The sequence below is a fragment of the Mustela lutreola genome, chromosome 7 (genome assembly GCF_030435805.1).
Source record: "Mustela lutreola isolate mMusLut2 chromosome 7, mMusLut2.pri, whole genome shotgun sequence".
Classification (NCBI taxonomy): Eukaryota; Metazoa; Chordata; class Mammalia; order Carnivora; family Mustelidae; genus Mustela; species Mustela lutreola.
Window position 1 is genome coordinate 9,539,656 of NC_081296.1, and position 17,511 is coordinate 9,557,166.

General features: G+C 53.1%; 1 protein-coding gene across 1 annotated transcript in view; it reads right to left on the minus strand.

Moving 5' to 3' along the window:
• Positions 1–17,511, minus strand: part of ACAN (aggrecan) — a 60,328-nt gene that overhangs the window by 25,417 nt on the left and 17,400 nt on the right. The window contains exons 2-7 of the mRNA XM_059180029.1: positions 9,520–9,596; positions 6,743–7,126; positions 5,709–5,883; positions 3,973–4,100; positions 2,371–2,664; positions 875–1,300 (exon numbers count right to left, since the gene is read on the minus strand). Of these exons, the coding sequence (XP_059036012.1) occupies positions 875–1,300; positions 2,371–2,664; positions 3,973–4,100; positions 5,709–5,883; positions 6,743–7,126; positions 9,520–9,589 (1,477 nt within the window). The 5' untranslated portion in view covers positions 9,590–9,596. The remainder of the gene's footprint in view (positions 1–874; positions 1,301–2,370; positions 2,665–3,972; positions 4,101–5,708; positions 5,884–6,742; positions 7,127–9,519; positions 9,597–17,511) is intronic.

Genomic DNA, 17,511 nt, shown 5'->3' on the forward strand with positions numbered 1-17,511 from the left:
CCTTACAAAAGCCACCCCAGAATGTCCTTCCTGTTCTTGGATTGGAGTTTGGGGAGCAGCTGAGCTCTATAACATCCCAAGCCTCCAGACCTTTATTAAGCCTCTGGAACACACCTTTCCTAGAAGAAGGGCTGGCAAGCATTTTCTGGAAAGGGTCAGACAGGACATAGTTTAGTCTTCATGGGCTCACTAGTTTCTGTCACAACTACTCAACTCTTTTGACAGCCTGAAAAGGGCCACAGAGAGCACACTGATGAGTAGCTGTGGCTTTGTTCCAGTCCAGCTCTATTTGCGGCCGTTGAATCTTGAATTTTATGTCATTTTCATTACATGACACAAAAGGTTATTCTCACTCTGACTTTGCCCCCCAACTATTTAAACCTGTAAAGCCATCCCCGGTGTGCGGACCATATAGAAACAGGTGGAAAGCTGGTGTGATCGTCGGAGCTTGGTTTGCTGACCCCTGTCCCTGAAGGTCAGCTCTGTGAGGAGCCCCGGGGTCACCTCGTACACCGGTTTTCAAGCGGCTCTGTTCTGTGGCAGTGCCTGATGGGGCGAGGGGGGGGCCCTGGACAAAAGGGCCCCAGTTCTTGGCTCCACTCCCCCCTTGACCCATGTGGCATCCTTATCTGCCTGACACATACTCCCATTTCCACCTATGATTTCATTTGAAGGAAATGTTTTATGGCAAAAGAGCATGGGGGTCACTCTCTGGCCCACCTCCTTGTTTTACAAGCGAGGAGAACTGAGTCTGAGGGGAGGAAGGCTTGGCCCAGGTCTCAGGCAAAGTTGAAGGTACAGATCCTTAAGTACTCCAAGTTCTTTCCACCTGCCCCCCAGCCCCCATGCAGCCCCCTGAGGGACAGGCACTTACCCCCAGGTAATTGTGGCCGCCCAGACACCTCAGCTGTGCCTGGGGCTGCGGTCACCTGCACGACATGGTCCTCACTGGTGAAGGCGGTGAAGGCTGGGCCGGGCGTAGCGGGAACACCCCAGGGCCCGGTGATCTCTCCAGTCCTGTTCTCAGCCTCAGGGAAGGCAGTGGCCCCTCCAACAGGGGCGAACGTGAAGGGCTCCTCGGGCTCCGGGGCGAACGTGAAGGGCTCCTCGGGCTCCGGGACAGTGGGAGAGACACCGAAGACGGGTCTCACGGTGAGGATCACGTTGCCTCGGGCTTCACCCTCGGTGACATTTCCGGGCAGCGGCAACTCCACGTCAGGCCAGGTCACGGTCTGGATGGTGATGTCCTCCTCGCCGCCAACCCCAAAGAAGTTTTCTGGGATGTCCACAAAGTCTTCACCTGGGGTGGGGAGAGAAACAGGCTTTAGTGGCTCTACCTGGGGCTGGCTTGAGGGAGATGAGTGACAGATCCACCTCCTTCCGCACCAGGGAAGGAAAGCTTTCCGTCTCCGTGTGGCTGAAGAGTTCCAAGGGATCATGCCAGGAGACACTGACCGAGCAGCTCACCGCTCATATGACCAGTCCGGCTAAACCTCCCTTCCTGATCAACGCCCGCTGCTTCCTCACCTATCTTCTGGGTACCCGGTGCTGTAACTGGCCAGCAGAACAAGGTCAATCATTTTAAGAAAGAGGAGACCCACAAGCGTGCTACCACTTCCAAAAGGCTGGTTAGGATATTGAAAGGTTAAGAGAGGCTTTGGGGGGAATCTTTGTTACTTTGGCATAAATGCTTCTCTTCATGTAAAGTCAGGCCATGAAAGCCAAACAGGAAGGAGCTAGGCCACCATGCTGTCCCAATTTCGTCATAACAGGGACACAGCTCCACAGTATCCACATTATTCTTCCTCTAAGAATTTAGCATGTAGTTGTTATCCCTAATCCAGACTGTGTAACATGAAATAAAAACCTTATTTTTAAAAGGTTTAGTCTAAATTTTCCAAAGTAAATTGTAGGTCAGCACTGTCCCCACCTCCCCACTCTTTTCAATGACCTTGTGGTCCTTCTGCACACTGGATTCCAGAGGGTGGATAATGGTGCCCGCCTCTGGAGGGGGGCATGGTTTCATGCCCCCCACCCACCCCTCGGACAGATGGGCACATTGAGGCTTTCCCCGGCTGCACAGTCGCCCGTGGCAGAGCTATGACTCCAACCTGAGCAAACACAGATTCTAAGCTCGCTCTTTTAATCCTCTTCTGAGCTGATGAGCCAGGGTGGGATCCTGCTGCCTATGGGGCCTCTCCCTTAGGTGTTCTAGGAGCTAGTGACAACAGGGGTGTTGAGACATGGGGTTTGGGCACCTGTGGCCCCTTGAAGGGGTAGAAAACAACCCCCATTCCCAGCTCCCCTCTTCTGGGCCCCCATTCCCACAGCACAACGCCCCCCGCTTCCTGGCATCCCTCTGAGCCCCACCTGTGTAGCAGATGGCATCATAGCGGGACGAGGGGTCCGGGTAGCCTGTTTGGTTGGCGTGCAGGTAGACGGTCCGCACGCCCAGGAGATTGCCCCCACAGTTGGGCCGGGCCTTGGAGATGGGGTAGCGCACGCTGCGGTCGGCCAGCCAGCCGGCACTGCACACATCCATGCCGCCCTGCCAGGCCAGGTAGAGTTGGCCCGTGGTGGCCAGTCGTGCGCCCAGCCGCCGGCACTCATTGGCCGCCTCCTGGAAAGTGAACTTGTCTGGAGACGTCGCATAGAAGACCTCACCTGTGAGGGATGGGATGGGCAGGGTGAGGACCTCTGTCCCCTCTCCTGCCCTGCATCCCCAGGGCATCCATGTGACTCCTAGGTTCCAAATCCTGCTCTAAAGCATCCTTGCTCACGCTCTGCTGTGCAATGTACCTCCTCCCAGGGCATCTTTCCTAGGAGTTAAGCATTGTCCATGCAAGCAATCCTTTAAAAAAATTCAAGTTGTGATGGGAAGAACAGGTATTAGGCTTTGACCCTCCCAGCAGTGGTTCCCAAATGGGGGTTTCTAGGCCCCAAAGCATCCATAAGGGCCTTGTGAGCTCTTTTTACTATTTTCGCAAACCTAAGCATGTTGTGTTGGGGGTAGGGGTTGGGAGTGGGTATCTGTTTCCTGGGAAGGAGCTGGTTGTCTCCACTTAGTGGCAGCTCTGATTGGCCGTGCCTTTGGTGAGCCAAGAATGGGAACACAAATATTTGCTCCTTAACAGGCCCTGGGCCCCGGGGGCAAGAGAAAGGGAGCCCCGGGGTGAGAAAGCAGGGGACTGTCCCAGCCTCAGAGTGAGCCAGGTTGTCAGGTCTTCTCTCCAGCCTGGGGGAAGCTGCAAACTTGGGTGGGCTGGGGGCAGAGGCGGCAGAGCCTGGAGTGTCAAAAGGGGTGATGTGTGCAGGTGGGAGAAGAGGTAGTCCTCCACATGCCTGGGTCACGCAGGAAGCTCTGCTTGTGATCAAGATGAGCACCCTTTACAAAGCAGAGAAAGACCCCAGCTTCCTTCCTGCCGTCACTGAGGATCTCCAGAACCATCCCACCAGGAGAGCCCAGATGACGCTGGGGGCAGGCAGCAGGGAAACTAGAGAGGGTGGAAGGGCAGCCAGCTCTCCTGGGAACTACATTTCTGATGGACCCACCCTGGAGTGGCCTGGGGTGTCCTTTGCGAGGGTGACAAGGCTGGGCTGGGCTTTACTGGTGCAGTGACCCTTGGGACAGCGATGGGCTGGTCAGAGCAGCAGGGGTCCTGGCTGGGAGGGCCAGTCCCAGCCCAGCCCAGCAGAGAGACCGAGACAAACGTTCTTGGGCCCAGTAGTGGGACCAGGTGGTTGGTAGGTGTCCACCGCCTGCTGAGGCTCTTTCCAAAGTGGGGAGTGAGGGAATCTGGGGGCCCATTCCATCCCCCCACAGGCCCCCCACCCTCTCTGGGCAAGGCAGAGAGGGGTCTGGTGTGTGCTGCCCTGGGTTTGTGGTCTGCCTCAGAGGAGGCCCACATGCTTCCTAGTGTCACTGGGGAGAAGGGGACAGACAGGTGTCTTGGGAAGGGGACAGGGCCTCACCCTCCATCTCCTCAGCGAAGCAGTAGACATCATAGGTCTCATTGGTGTCGCGGATGCCATAGGTTCTCACGCCTGGAAACTCATCCTTGTCCCCATAGCAGCCTTCCCTTGGAGTGTGGATGGGGTACCTGCCGGGAGCCCAGAGTGGATGTTGTGTGACACTCAGGGGACAGAAGGCGTGCGTGGCCTGGGCCCTGGTTTCCTCCTCCCATGGGAGGAAACGGGGACTCACTGGTGTGTTTGCCAGCATCTTCCCTGGATATGGGGACTGTTCGTCTTTATGGCTTTGCTCCCCAAGCTTTGATGAGACACATGTTTTCACAGTCAGTGGCGATTACAGGCAGCCCCCTTTGCCAAAAACATATTGGAACCGAACATCCAGGGCCTGCAAACCTTTTCTATAGAAAGGCCAGAGAGTAAATAAATATTTTAGGTCTTGTGGGCCGCAGAGTCTCATCTTGACCCCTCAACTCTGGCACGGTAGCGTGAAGCAGTCACAGAGTTCCCACATGACTTTATGTACAGAAATAAAGGTGGGTTGGATTTGACCCACTGGCCACCATACGCCGACCCCTACTTTGTGTCATTTGAGTTTCACGTCCACCTAATGAGGCAAGTGTTAGAAACACTGCATTTTAACCTGGAAGAAACTGGGCCCTGAGACGATAAACAATCTGCCCAAGGTCACACAGCTTGTAAGTGTCAGAGCTGTGTTTTGAGCCCAGCTCTTTCTGAGGCCATAGTGCGGGCTCTTGCACTATGCTAGGCTGCTGTCTTGTCTTGTCTTCCTGCTGATAGCCTTTGTGTCCTAAGATCTGAAAGATCTACCCCAAGATTGTGAAGATATTTTCCTTTGTTTTCTTCTAGAGGCTTTGTGGTTCCAGCTCTTCCATTCAGAGCTCTGATCCACCCTGAATGCATGTCTCATCCTGCCTCAACAGGCTCTCATGGCTTGAGATCCCTCGAGGGCAGAGCTCTGTTTGTGCGGCTGGGCTACGCATCCCTCAGCAGCCACCCGCACGGAAAAAAAGCACCAGAAAGCTTAATTTATGTCTTGCCTTGTTAAAAACAACAACAACAAAAAGGCAAGGGTTTTACAAAAAAACCACAAAACACCAAAGCCTCAAGAAACTGCAGAGATCATGGCAAAGGGGAACAGGAGTAGGAAGGGTAATGATGGGTCATTTGCTCATTTAGGGTGAAGTTGCTAGCAACTCCTGACTGCCACAGGGCAGACTGACAAGGATCTAGACAGGTCAGGAGTCTTCCATCAGCAGAGCCAGACATTGTCATCGGACGTTCCAGAATGTGTCGTGACCACCCCAGGGGCTCCTATCTGAGATGGTCTGGGACAAGGGGCACAGTTGCTTTATGGCTCACGCTACATTTTCAAATGAATACAATAAGCCCCTTTTTAAAAAAAAAAAAAACTAAGGCACAGCTTTCTGTGCAAGTTCTATATTCTTTTAAAATTCCTTGCAGCCACTAAAAGTATTTGCCCGGGAGCACTGGAGCTTTCTGGAAAAGCACGTGGTGAATTTTTTGCATGCAGCATAGCTGACCCATGATTGTATCTTTCCTCATAGCTCAATTGGATGAGCTTGCTCCTGAACAACAACATAAGCATGGTTAGAGTAGGCTGAGGCATTGCTCCAGCCCCAACCCAGGCTGGCCACAGCATCATGGCGGCCCCAGGCCCGGGCTGCCCGACTCTGCATGTGGCCCTGGCGGCATACCTGACAGTCTGGTCGGCCAGCCAGCCGGCATCACACTGGTGGAAACCGTCCTCGTAGGCGGCCTGCAGCTGCTCGGGGGTGGCAATGATGGCACTGTTCTGCAGGCAGGCCCGCTGCGCCCTGTCGAAGTCTAGCGTGTAGCGCGTGGAGATGGCTCTGTAATGGAACACAATGCCTGCAAGACACACGCAGGTGGGAGAGCAGGTCAGGCACAGCCTCCTGTCATCAAAGTCCTTGAAGATTTATGGCTACGGTCAAGGGGCCTGGTCTGGGCATCTAGCAAATGCGCTGATCTCCCCACATTCACATGTGGTCCTTCCGCCTTTGCTAAAATAACTCTAGTGACGGGGACCTCACTACCTTACAGAGGACCTGTTTTGAATATCTGATAATTCTGATAATCAGAAAGTTCTTGAACTAAAATCTGCCTTCTTTTACTTTTTTTTGTGGCACTCCCAGGTCCCATATTTTCTTCAGGGAAAGAGACACTTAGAGCTCCAAGTATCCTCAGCCCAGGGGCATCCTAGTGGGAACCCTATGCTCAAACTAACCAAACTAACCTTGGGCCAGGGAGAGAAAAGGAACCAGGGAGGCTTCATCCCTTTCTCTGGCTTCTGGAGCTGAGAATGGGTCTGGGGTGGGAGGTTGGGGAGGGAAAAGACATCTGGATGAAGAGTCAGGAGACCACTCTGGCTCGCTTCCAGGGAAATGTCAGGCACATCACCTAACCTCAGTTTGCTTATCTGTAAAATGGGAATGATCACGGAATCATGGGATTGTAGCAAAGCACAAACTTTCATTTACATGTGATGATGGCCAAGATGTTTTTAAGTCCCTCAAAGTCCAGAGAGAATGACAGTTCCATCTCCGTGTTACAGAGACACAACTGAAGTTAAGTGACTTGACTCAGGTGGGTGGAAGCTGGTGGGGTAGGAGCCGGGATTTGAAAACCAGCCTGCCTGCATCCATTCCCGTGAGCATACCATTCTGGTTCTTTCCCCAGGTGAAGCAGTGTCCCTCTGGGACGTTCTCACCTTTCACCATGACCTCTACGGTAGCCTCGCTGTCCTCAATGCCGTGCATAACCTCACAGCGGTAGATCCCAGAGTCATTGGAGCGAAGGTTCTGGATTTCCAAGGTGGCGTCGCTGGGGATGGCCGGGTAGTTGGGCAGCGAGACCTTGTCTTGGTAGGCACTGTTGACCCGTACCTGCCCTTCCGTGGCTACCAACAGGACCACCTCCTTCTCCTTGGAAATGCGGCTCCACTTAATTCTCGGGGCGAGGGGGGCAGTGGAGGGGGCGGTGGTCACAGGATGCATGGGGTCGATGAAGTAGCAGGGGATGCTGAGGGAGTTCCCCAGGAGGACCCGCAGAGGGGACGGTTCGGGGATGCTGACACTCAGTGAGTTGTCAGGGTCTGTGGGGCAGGGACAGAGCTGTTAGTGACTGGAGAGGACCACCCAGCCTCCTGGTCAGTTCTGGAGATGACAAAATCCCGTGAGTGCGTCTGTATTTACGGTGTGTGTGTGGAACACTCCTGTACCATCTGGAATTCTGGGAAGCTTTGCAACACCTTTTCCAGAGCAACCTTCCTCAAGAACCCCGGTCTCCTTACCTCAAGACAGGAACTATGGGACTGGAAAAGGGCTGCAGGGAGGGCAAAGAAAACTTTAGAGCTGAGATTCTGCCTCTCTGTTTCTCAACCTGGGGTACCCCAGGGGATACCAAGCCATAAGAGAAACAGGACTCCCATCTTCCTGAAATGACAGCTTAAAGATTTGGGGGAAAATCACTTCCGGGCAGGAAAAGTTGTGATGAGGAAGAAAAATAAATCCACATGATGTTTAAAGCTCACATGCAAAATGACATAGACACTGAGGTCTGCTTTGGACTCCATCCTGTCTTTGCGGAAGGACAAGGCATTTTCTCCTGCTGTTGGGGACTCAGGGATGGGGGACCGGCTGGAGAAGCGTCAGAGAAGAGTAGACATTCATGTACGGCCACAAAAAGTCAGAGAGGGGTGGGGGTTGGGAGTGGCATATGAGCAGCTCCTCAAAAAATCACGGAGAGTATTGGTAGGGAAGATGTCACATGTTTACCAAATCCACTCAGAAGTAAAAGATCTTCCTGGAATGGGAAAGAAACAGCTTTTGCAAAAATAGCACCTTTCATGGCAGGTCATAGACTTATGGGACCCTTTTTTTTTTTCCAGGAGAGCCTACAGGTTGAAAATAAAAATGTCTCAGATATTTGTGGGTGGTAAATACGTAACAGGGCAAGGACGGGGGGCAGGGAAGTTTGGGAGGCCCAGCCCTAAGCTCTGAGGTTCTGGGCAGCCACTATTAGGTCCTTCCACAAAAATCTCCCTCTGAATGCTCAGCCCTCACCCCACAACACAGCATGGTTTTAGAGCTGGCTGTTCTCCGGTTCTCCAGGGAGAGCTAAAAGTGACTGCAGGGCCCAACAGTGCAGTTTTTAAAGCTCTCATGTGACCCTATGAACTGGTTTGCCTGTGTGGGCAAACCACCCAGGTTACAGCCAAGGGCTGGATATTTGTGGGTCCCCGAGCGAGAGTACAGATGGAGACCCATATATCCTACGTATAAATATTTAAAAGTTATAAATCAAGTCCACAGATCGTTAAATAAAATATGCTCTATCTTCTTGACAATGATACCTTTCAAAATGAAAAGCCAGATTCTAATCTAGGATTCTTGGATTCCCTAGCGTTTTGCACTGGACTCTGGTGCAAAAGCAGGGGGCCGCCTTCTTTGCCAGTTCTCTGCACCGTGAGGGGTCTGCGCTTATCCCAGCCCTCACACCCCAGCTCTGTCCACACCGCACACAAACAGCCACCCCTTGACCTCTCCCTCAGGCCTGGAACGGCTCTCACCAAGAGCAGGGGCCTCCCTCTTGGAGGATGGGTCCTGGAAGTGGCTTGGGTCCACGTGGGCAGGTAATTTGGGGCATGCTGGGTATCCAGAGTGTGGTCTAAAGGGAGAGAGCCTCGATCTGGATGGACATGTCCCTAAAGGACATGTCCCTAAAGGACCCCTCATCCTTTAAGGAGCACTGGGGCTGGAGGAGGGCCGGAGGGAAGCCCGAAAGTGCATGGCCCAGAGCAGGGGCCTCTCCTGCCTAGGTCTAAGGGAGATACAGATCACTTTGGGGCCAACCCGTCCTGCAGTCAGGGGGCAGTTCGTTTACTTGGTTGAGGGCTCCATGATCAGAAACCCACCTCGTGCCTGCCATATGCGAAAGACCCCGCGGGATCTTCCCGAGGACAGTTTGCCAAGAAAAACAAAGACCTGCGCGAGGCGTTGGGGACTTCTTTCTGCTTCTCAAGGAATTTTCTCTTCTTTGATGTTCTAGCGGATCCTTCCTTGGCAGCTTTTCCTCTCTGGGCTTATCTATAATCCCGCCCCAACCCCAAGCTCAGCGTGTGGCGGTTTAGGGTAAGAGCCACAGAGAAGAGATGGGAAGATGGATACCCGCCAGGAGCTCTCCCTCTCGGCTGCCCATCTGCTAGGACGGCCGGGAGCCGACCTGCGCCAGGGCTCCAGGGCGCATGCGCGCGCGTGCGTGCGCGCGTGCATGTGTGCATGCGTGCGTGCGTTCAGGTGCACGGGCGCGCTCCCCGCGCAGCGAGGCTTGCCTTCCATAGGGAAGGGGCAGGCAGGGCGGGGGAAAGGCCAGGAACGGGGAGCTTGTATCCCTGCGAGCAGCAGCACTCAGTTCGGGACCTAGTACCCGGAATCCAGTCTTCTGCGGCTGCTGGATGCGCGAGGCACGCGCGGGGGGTGTCCTTACCTGAAGCTTCTAGGGAGCTGACGGCTGTGATGACTCTCAGAGTCACAAACACCAGGAGTAAAGTGGTCATAGTTCACCTGCAAGAAGGGAGGCGGAGGGGTTAGTTGGAGGTTCAGATATGGTGAGATAGGAGGTCACGTGGCACAGGACACAAGGTGATCAATTCCACGGGCTGAGATCTGACATCCCAGCAAGATAAGGCGGCTGCGTGTGGTTCGAGGGGTGTCTCCTCCAAGAATCCTCTCTTCGTAATGTCTCCACGGATGTCTCGGTTTGATGACACGTGCGAGGCTGGAAACCTCCTGTCTCTTCCAGGGCACGTCCCACCCTCTCACCTGTAAAGGCTGTGTCTGAAGGATCCCTGTGATGGTTGATGTCATGTCGACTTGACTGGACTCTGGGCTGCTCAGATATTTGTTCAAACATCATTTTGGGTGCGTCTCTGGGGGTGTTTTTGGATGAGGTGAACATTTAAGTTGGTAACTAAGTAAAGCAGGTTGCCCTGATAATGTGGGTGGGCCTCGTCTAATCAGTGGAAGGCGTGATTTTTTTTTTTTTTTAAACAAACAAAAAAACAAACAAACACTGAACCGCTTCCAGGAGAGAGCCCATTCCTCCTGCCTGATGACCTTCAAACTGCTTTCAGATTTGCACTGAGACATTGGCTTTCCCTGGGTCTCAAGTCTTCAGACTCAGGCTGGAGCTATACCCTGGCTTTATTGGGCCACTGGCTTACCTGGTACCTCCAGAATCATGTGAGCAATTCCTTACATCAATTCCTTTCTCTATAGACGCACACATCCAATTGATTCTATCTCTTTGTGGAGAAGTCTGATATAATCCCCCAGGCCCAGAGAAGTGAAATCAGTTAGCCAACCTCCTTGATGGAATCCAGGCCTGCCCCCAACTTCAAATTTGGGAATCTTCTGTGTTGTTAGGATAAAGAAAGTCCGAGCTTTGGAACACAATTCACAGGGGCCTGGGTCAAGCCAGGGGAAGGACTCCCAACCAAAGAGCCCTTGAGGAGGCTTTGGAATGGACAGATTAATCATGGAAGAGAGCAGTGAGATCCCAGGACCCCCAGATCCCTCCTACTGGCCCAAACAATGACTTCCCGGAATCAGAAAAGCTTTCCTTATTGTTATCTGCAGTAAAACTGTCATGCCAAGTATGCAAATCCATGACAACCACAACATAAAGGCCTCCCCTGCACAGCTGGGCCCCTGACTCCAAGTGGGTCACTGCAGGTAGACCCCAAAAAGACCCCATTAAACATACAAGAGATCCACCATAACAGTGGTTATCGATCTTGGCTGTATATGGAAATCACGTGAGCTTCAGCCTAGTCTTGAGGCATTTTAAAAGCTCCCCAGAAGGTTCTAATGTGCGGCCAAGACAGAGCACCACCAGCTAGAGAGTGTGCGGTCCTGTAGCAGACCCTGTGGCTGGCACCCCATGACAGGTGCCTGATGATGTTTCCTGAGTTGCTCTGTTGGTGGGACCCGCACTGGTACCCATCCTCCCCTCCCATCCAGACTGGGAGCATTTCATCTTGGTTTAGGAAGTACCTGCATCGCAGATGCTCCTTGTGGGGTGGGGGGAGGGAGGTGGAAGGGCTGGAGGACCTGGAACAAAGACAAGCATGGAGCTTTGGGGAGGCTGGGACGCACCCCTGGGTTCCCCGCTGTGTCAGAGTCTGATGGCCCAGCAGGTGTCGCTCTTGGCTCAGTCACCATCAGCGGGGGTTGGGGGGGGAGCAGGGGCAGCTCCTGGGCTCCTTTCCCAGGAATGCAAGGGGGAGGGGCAGGTAGGGCCCAGGACTCTGGGTTGACCCAGTTGACCTTTCTTTCCATCCCTGTCATTCATGCCACATACGTTTGTCACCTGAGAGATGGACGGTCCGTCCCCATCTCTTGGGGACAGAGTCTCCAAGGACTTTGTCCCCACTCAGGGGACAGAGAAGAGTGTGTGAGGCATGTTTCCCTCTCACCATAGGACATCTGGAAAATCCCAGAGACCTAACAAGCTGTCCCTTGCTTCTCCTCAGAGATGTTCCTCCTTCGATGCCTTCTTCATTCTCTGGGGTTCCAGGTCCGTGTGGGGCCACTCACATGTGGCACTCGTTTCAGGCCCACCAGTTGTGGGAAATTGTCCCCCAGAGGCTGGGAGGGTAAGGTGTCCCCTCCTGTCTGGGGAGGGGGCTAGACTTGCGAGCTCCTCTCTTCCCAGAGCCTCCGGGATCCGGTGTCCAGACACAGAGCCCGCCTGTTCTTCCCTCAGAACACCCTCCACTGGGAAGTTCTGTGTATGTTTTTGGAGGCGCGTTTCTTCCCAAACTCCATGAACAAGCCCGCCATTGTCCCAGAGGCAGTGCCTCTCTGTGGGGCTGGGGCCCGCTCTGTTTTTCTCCCTGGCCTCCACCGGGAATGGACAGGGCAGGGGTTTGGGGTAGGGGTGGACTGGACAGAGAAACTAATTTTATTTCTTCTTCTTTTTTTAAGACCAACTTTGGGATAGAAACATTGCAATAAATATGCTCTTGTGTTTGTGTTTTCTCAGCTGTAAAGAAAATAGGGAGAAATACCATTCTGTCCAGCTTCCAAGTGTCTCCAGGACTCACTGAGTCTTTTATGGAAGGAGACGGACTCTGCCAGCCTGTCAACAGGGAGGCCTTTCTCCACGGCAAGCACAGCGAGGTGGTGGCGAGGGGACGGGGCTGGGGCAGAGGAAGGGGACCGGGGTGTCTGGATTGAAGTGAGACCAGGAGTTTGGGGGAGCATGATGGGAGGGTGGGGGCTGAGGGGGTTCTGTGTGTGGCTGGGTGGGTCACCAAGGAACTGGCTTTCTCAGCAGAGAAGAACTAGGAGGCCTGATGGGAAAGTAAGCTTACTAGTGTTTTTGAACTGAGCTGAAGGGGTGTGTGTGTGTGTGTGTGTGTGTGTGTGTGTGTGTGTGTATACGTGCACACACTCACGTGTGCGTGCCCCATAGCTGGAGGTAGGAAAAACCTCCACCTTCTCATCAGCTAGACTCTGCCTCACGGTTGCTGACCCAGCCAGGGCCTAAGCCTTTACTCCACCAAATTAAGAGACCGGACGGGCAGCTCACCCCCTTGCCTTGAAGCCCTCTTCCAGGACATCCAATGGAGACCCCCAGACCTGAGACCCCCCCCCCTCTAGAATGGAGACCCCCAGGCCCAGTCCTGGCTTGGCTACCTACTACTTTAATACCCCAGGACCCAACCCCATGGCTGTTTCAAGACCAAGTGAGATAATGTACCAGTCCGGCTCTCCTATCTGGGGCGGAAACTGTGTCCCGGGCTTGGAGGTGTGGCATTCAGCAGGCAGCCATCAACATCACTCTCCCTCTGATGTCCCTTGGTGGCAGGACTGGGTGAGCTGACCGGAAGAGGGGCCAGTGGCTGGGGTTTATAGTCATGAACTCCCTGCCGAGGATCCTGTCCACATGGCCAGGACAGGTGGTCTTTTCGTCTCTAACTGAATAGGAGGGGCCCGCTCCTTCACAAGGTGGCTCATGTCGTGGCTGAAGCGGGGGTCCAATGACCCACCTCCATTATAATTTCCACCCCTGAACTCCTCCCTCAGGGACCACACTCAACATGTCCACACCTCCTTCAAGGGACTCGTGCCAGATCTCCAGGGGTCCCCTCTGCTCTCCTGTCTTCTGTTCTCCCACAGACCTGCCCATTCCTTCCACTCTTCCTCCTGTGCCCTCCCGACCTCACCTCCCTTCTTGGACCCACAGAAAGCCAGAGCTGGAAGAGACATGTGAAAGGCAAGTTCAACTCCTTCAGCTTACAGGTGATGAAACTAAGACCCAGAGAGGTTAAGTGACTTGCTCAAGGCCACACAGGAAGTTGGAGGTAGAGCCAGAACCAGAACCCAGTTCTAGGGACCCGGTCATCATCGTCCCCTGTTGTTAGCTCTACGAGTCTGTCTTGTGCCTCAGAGTCTCCACAGCCCTCCGCAGAGCGCCAAGCACAGAGAGAGGTCATTCAGGAAATATCTGCTGAATGAATGAATGAACAAAGGCAGGCCCGAGTACCCCAGGTCTCTGTCGGAGGAGAAGGGACGCTGGAGGCTCACATTGGTTGAGCCCACAGCTGTGGGATAGACCACTCGCATTTTGCAATCAATAAATCTCAGCTACATCGCTCGTGACGTACTTGGCCGTGTTCCTTCATGTCAACACGCCGGTACAGCCTGTGGCTTTGGGAAGGTCACAACCCATGTGCAGCCCAGGGGTGAGACAAGTTGGGACTTCCCTTCCTGGGGTCCCTGGGAGAACCAGTGGGACGCCAGGGCTAGGCCACATTGGCTGGGCAGAGATAACTTCCCATATCTCTTTCCAACTCCGTGTTCAACGGTGGCACACTGGGAGATTGAAATTGGTCATGGGACTATCTCTAGCGCGGAAAATGAGGGAACACCACAAATGGTGTTTGGCTTTCCCTGCCTTTTTGGGAGTGGGCTTACCAGCACACTACTGGAGGCATCTAACGCTAAACAAAGAACCAGGCTGGTTCGCCTCCCCTGACTAGGACTGCTGCTACAGCCATGTTAGCACCTAGGTTTTCTCCTATGTATGCTAGCTCTGCCTCACCATGCACACTGTGACCTCCTTAAGGCTGAAAGTCAAGGCTTACGTTAAAAAAGAGAATTCCCTCCACATTAATTCATGCAACGCTGGGAACAACAAAAAATGGTATTCGATTCCTACTAACTGGTGAATGCCTGAATTTGGTAGACTGGTTGACCAGTAGGATTAGTCACTAAGTGGCTGTGTCCATGACTTCAGTCCTGAGGGAGAGATTTAAAAGGACCAAAGCCACCCATTCCCCCAGCCCCTGGCCCCCAGCAGATCATTTATCTGTGGGTTAATCTCACAACAGTGCCTCTTTTCTTGTTGTTCAGACAAGACCCGTCCTACCTTTGTGCGTCATGGTGTTGACATATGCACCTAAGATTGGGATTTCAAGCCCAGCATTGAGAATGGGACAGCGATCCCACACCAAGGACACCTCTAGCCAGAGTGACCCCAAGTGCAGCTGCTAATTGATGGTGGGATGTATGGAGAGGGAGAGGCAGGCAGCTGATCCCAGTCCTAGCTCTGTTCTAACTCACTGGGGAACTCATGGAAGCCCTCAGTTTTCCCATCTGTAAGCTGGAATCACAGCACAGCCTTCGCCCCTTGGGAAGGTACTTTTTTGTGTGTGAATGAGAAGATTCTTTTTGTATTTTCTCCTCTCTCCCTCTTCCTCCTATTCCTTATTCTGTGTGTTTTTTTCCATATCTTTGATTTCCTTATTCCTGTTTTGTTGTTTGCTCTGTTGTCACTGAAGCATCTGGAACCCTTGACGATCACTAATGCGGGGTCCACTCTGTGGGTGAGTGTGAGTTCCCAACTGAGAGAGTCCTGACCCACTCCTGGACCTTCCATTGGTAGGGAGGAGCTCTAATGTCCCACCCTCATCTTTGGCTGCTGGAAGCGCTGGTCAGCTCCTTGCTGCTTCTCATGCTCCTGATCGCAGGGAGGGGGAAGCTAAGGGAAGGAAGCCCTTTCTGAACTCAGCTTCAGAAATTAGCCCTAGGAGCTGTTTCTGCCAATGCCAGTCTGTGGCCAACCTCACCGTCCCAGCCAGGGTCTAGGTTTTACTGGTTCCACAGTTTAAAAAAAGAAAAGGAAAAAAAAAAAGCGGGCCTGGGTTTGCTGAAGGCCTGCATGGTAGGAAGGGGAAGGCCCTGCCTATGGAGGTGAGGGGTGAGCAGAGCAGAGAACTGGAAGGAGCAGACCCTGGTCAGGGCACGGAAGACATACAATATTGTAGAAGACAACCACTTCTTTCCTCTCTGGCCTTTCTGCCTTGATCTCCTTCGCCCACTGATAAACGTCCTTGCTAGGGACTTTTAGCTGATAACTGTTTGACTTGGATCTGTTGTGACGAGAGATAGGCTGTTCTTTCTCTGCTCTCTGGGGTCCACTGTGAACGCAGGCTCTGGGCAATTCCCTGAAGTGGTCTCTGCTCCAGTTTTCTGGGAAAAATGCAGTATGGGAGAAGATGAAAACCTTAAAAATACAACCTGAATTCATACCTTTGACCCACAACTTGTTATTTGGGTGAAGCTGGGCAAATTTCTTGCCATCTCTGGCCAGAAAATCCCTGGGGGAGACTTCTGGAAATGGCTTCTTTCCAGTTAAGAGGAGAGGCAGGGAACCATGTTCTAAACTCCTTCTTGTTCCTTCCAAATCACAAAACAGAAGTTTCTATGTCCCCCAGGTAGTCTGATCCTGACGGGGGAGCTGGCAGGAGGAGTGGGGAGAAAGGGAGCTTGTATCCCACTGAAAGCTTCAATCAGAAGGGAAAGCTGAAGCAAAGGGAAGCTTGGCCTGGGTACTTCACGGGAGCACAGGGTGAATGTTCTTGGAGTGAAAGCCAGCCCTCCTCTCCCATGGCCAGCAAGGCCCTACGTGATCTGCCCCCGTTTCTGCTTACACCACATCTCCTACTTCCATTTCCAGCCATATTCTAGCTCCCCCTTAAGCACAAAAACTTGTTTCCTTTTTTTTTTTTTAACGGAGAGAGATCACAAGTAGGCAGAGCGGGGTGGGGGTTGGGGAGCAGGCTCCCTGCTGAACAGAGAACCCGATTTGGGGCTTGATCCCAGGACCCTGAGACCACGATCCAAGCTGAAGGCAGAGGCTCAACCCACTAAGCCACCCAGGCACCCCAACTTGTTTCCTTCTAAGGGCCTTTTGGTATCTGGTATACACAAGATACACTTGTGTATCTCTTCCTAGCTGGACACCTTGCAACAATCTAGGCTCAGTCCAAAGGTCCTTTCCCTGATCACCCTGTTCCTTCACCCCCACCTGGTGCCTCCCTGATATTGTTTATTTATATTATTATTGGAAATTATCATCCTTTCGAGTGTGTTGATGATCTGTTCCCCCTCCCAGAATATACGCCCCGTGAGGGCAGAGACTTTCCTCTCTTTTGCTCACTGGTCTGTTTCCAGTGCCTAGAACAGTGCCTGGCACACAGCAGGTAAGTAAAAAATGTTCATCGAATACGTGAATGGACGGTTCTTAATGCATGGGCGATGCCCCTTCTGGATTAAGTTTGGGAATGCAAGGGGTGGTGAGCTTAAGACTGATCCTAACTGTTGGATGTCACCTGATTTCAAGGTATTCCTGCCTCCTCAGCCTTGGAGACCAAGAGAAGCCCTCACAGAAAGGGTACCTGGGAGCAGGGGCTGTCAGGGGAGCTGGGAGCATTCCTGTAGTCCATGGAAATACTCATACATCACCCATGGAAACACTTATTCATGTTCCTCTCCTGCTGGGAAAGGACCAGGGGTAGGGCAGAAGGGCTGTGTACGGAGTGGGGAGGGACTCCAAAGATCCAGGGACAAAACAGAACTTGGAGCCATGCTGGCATCTGATAAAGGCTGCATTTACAAGAGGCTTGGTGGGGGGAGGCTGAGTCCGGGAGCTGAGAAGAAAGGTTGGCCATCGGTCTTGCTTCCTAAAGGCTGGGTGCCTGCAGCCATCATGGCCCCAAAAGGAGGGGGGCAGCACTGGAGGGAAAAATTCAGCTCAACACCACCAACCTTTCCCCGTTATGCCCACCTCTCCCCACTCGCCACTGCAAATTCCCAGTAAAACCAGTTTAAAGTGGAGGCGTACATGGTACGATTAATGGTTCCCGGACACTCACTCAGGGACTTTTAGCTTTGTCCCGTTCTCTCTGTGGAAAAAACCCTAGGACTTGGGACCCACCCCTTCCTGCTCTCAGACTTCCCTTCCAGCTGGGCACTTAGAGGTTTTCTCTGCATTAATTTCAGACGATGTGTAAATATCGAACCTGGGATTTTGGAAGGGAGTGTCCTTCAGCCCAAACTTTCCATCAGGCACAAGCTCCTTTTCTGGGGCAGGGATCCTGAGCCAAGAACTGAGTTCCCTCCACTCGGC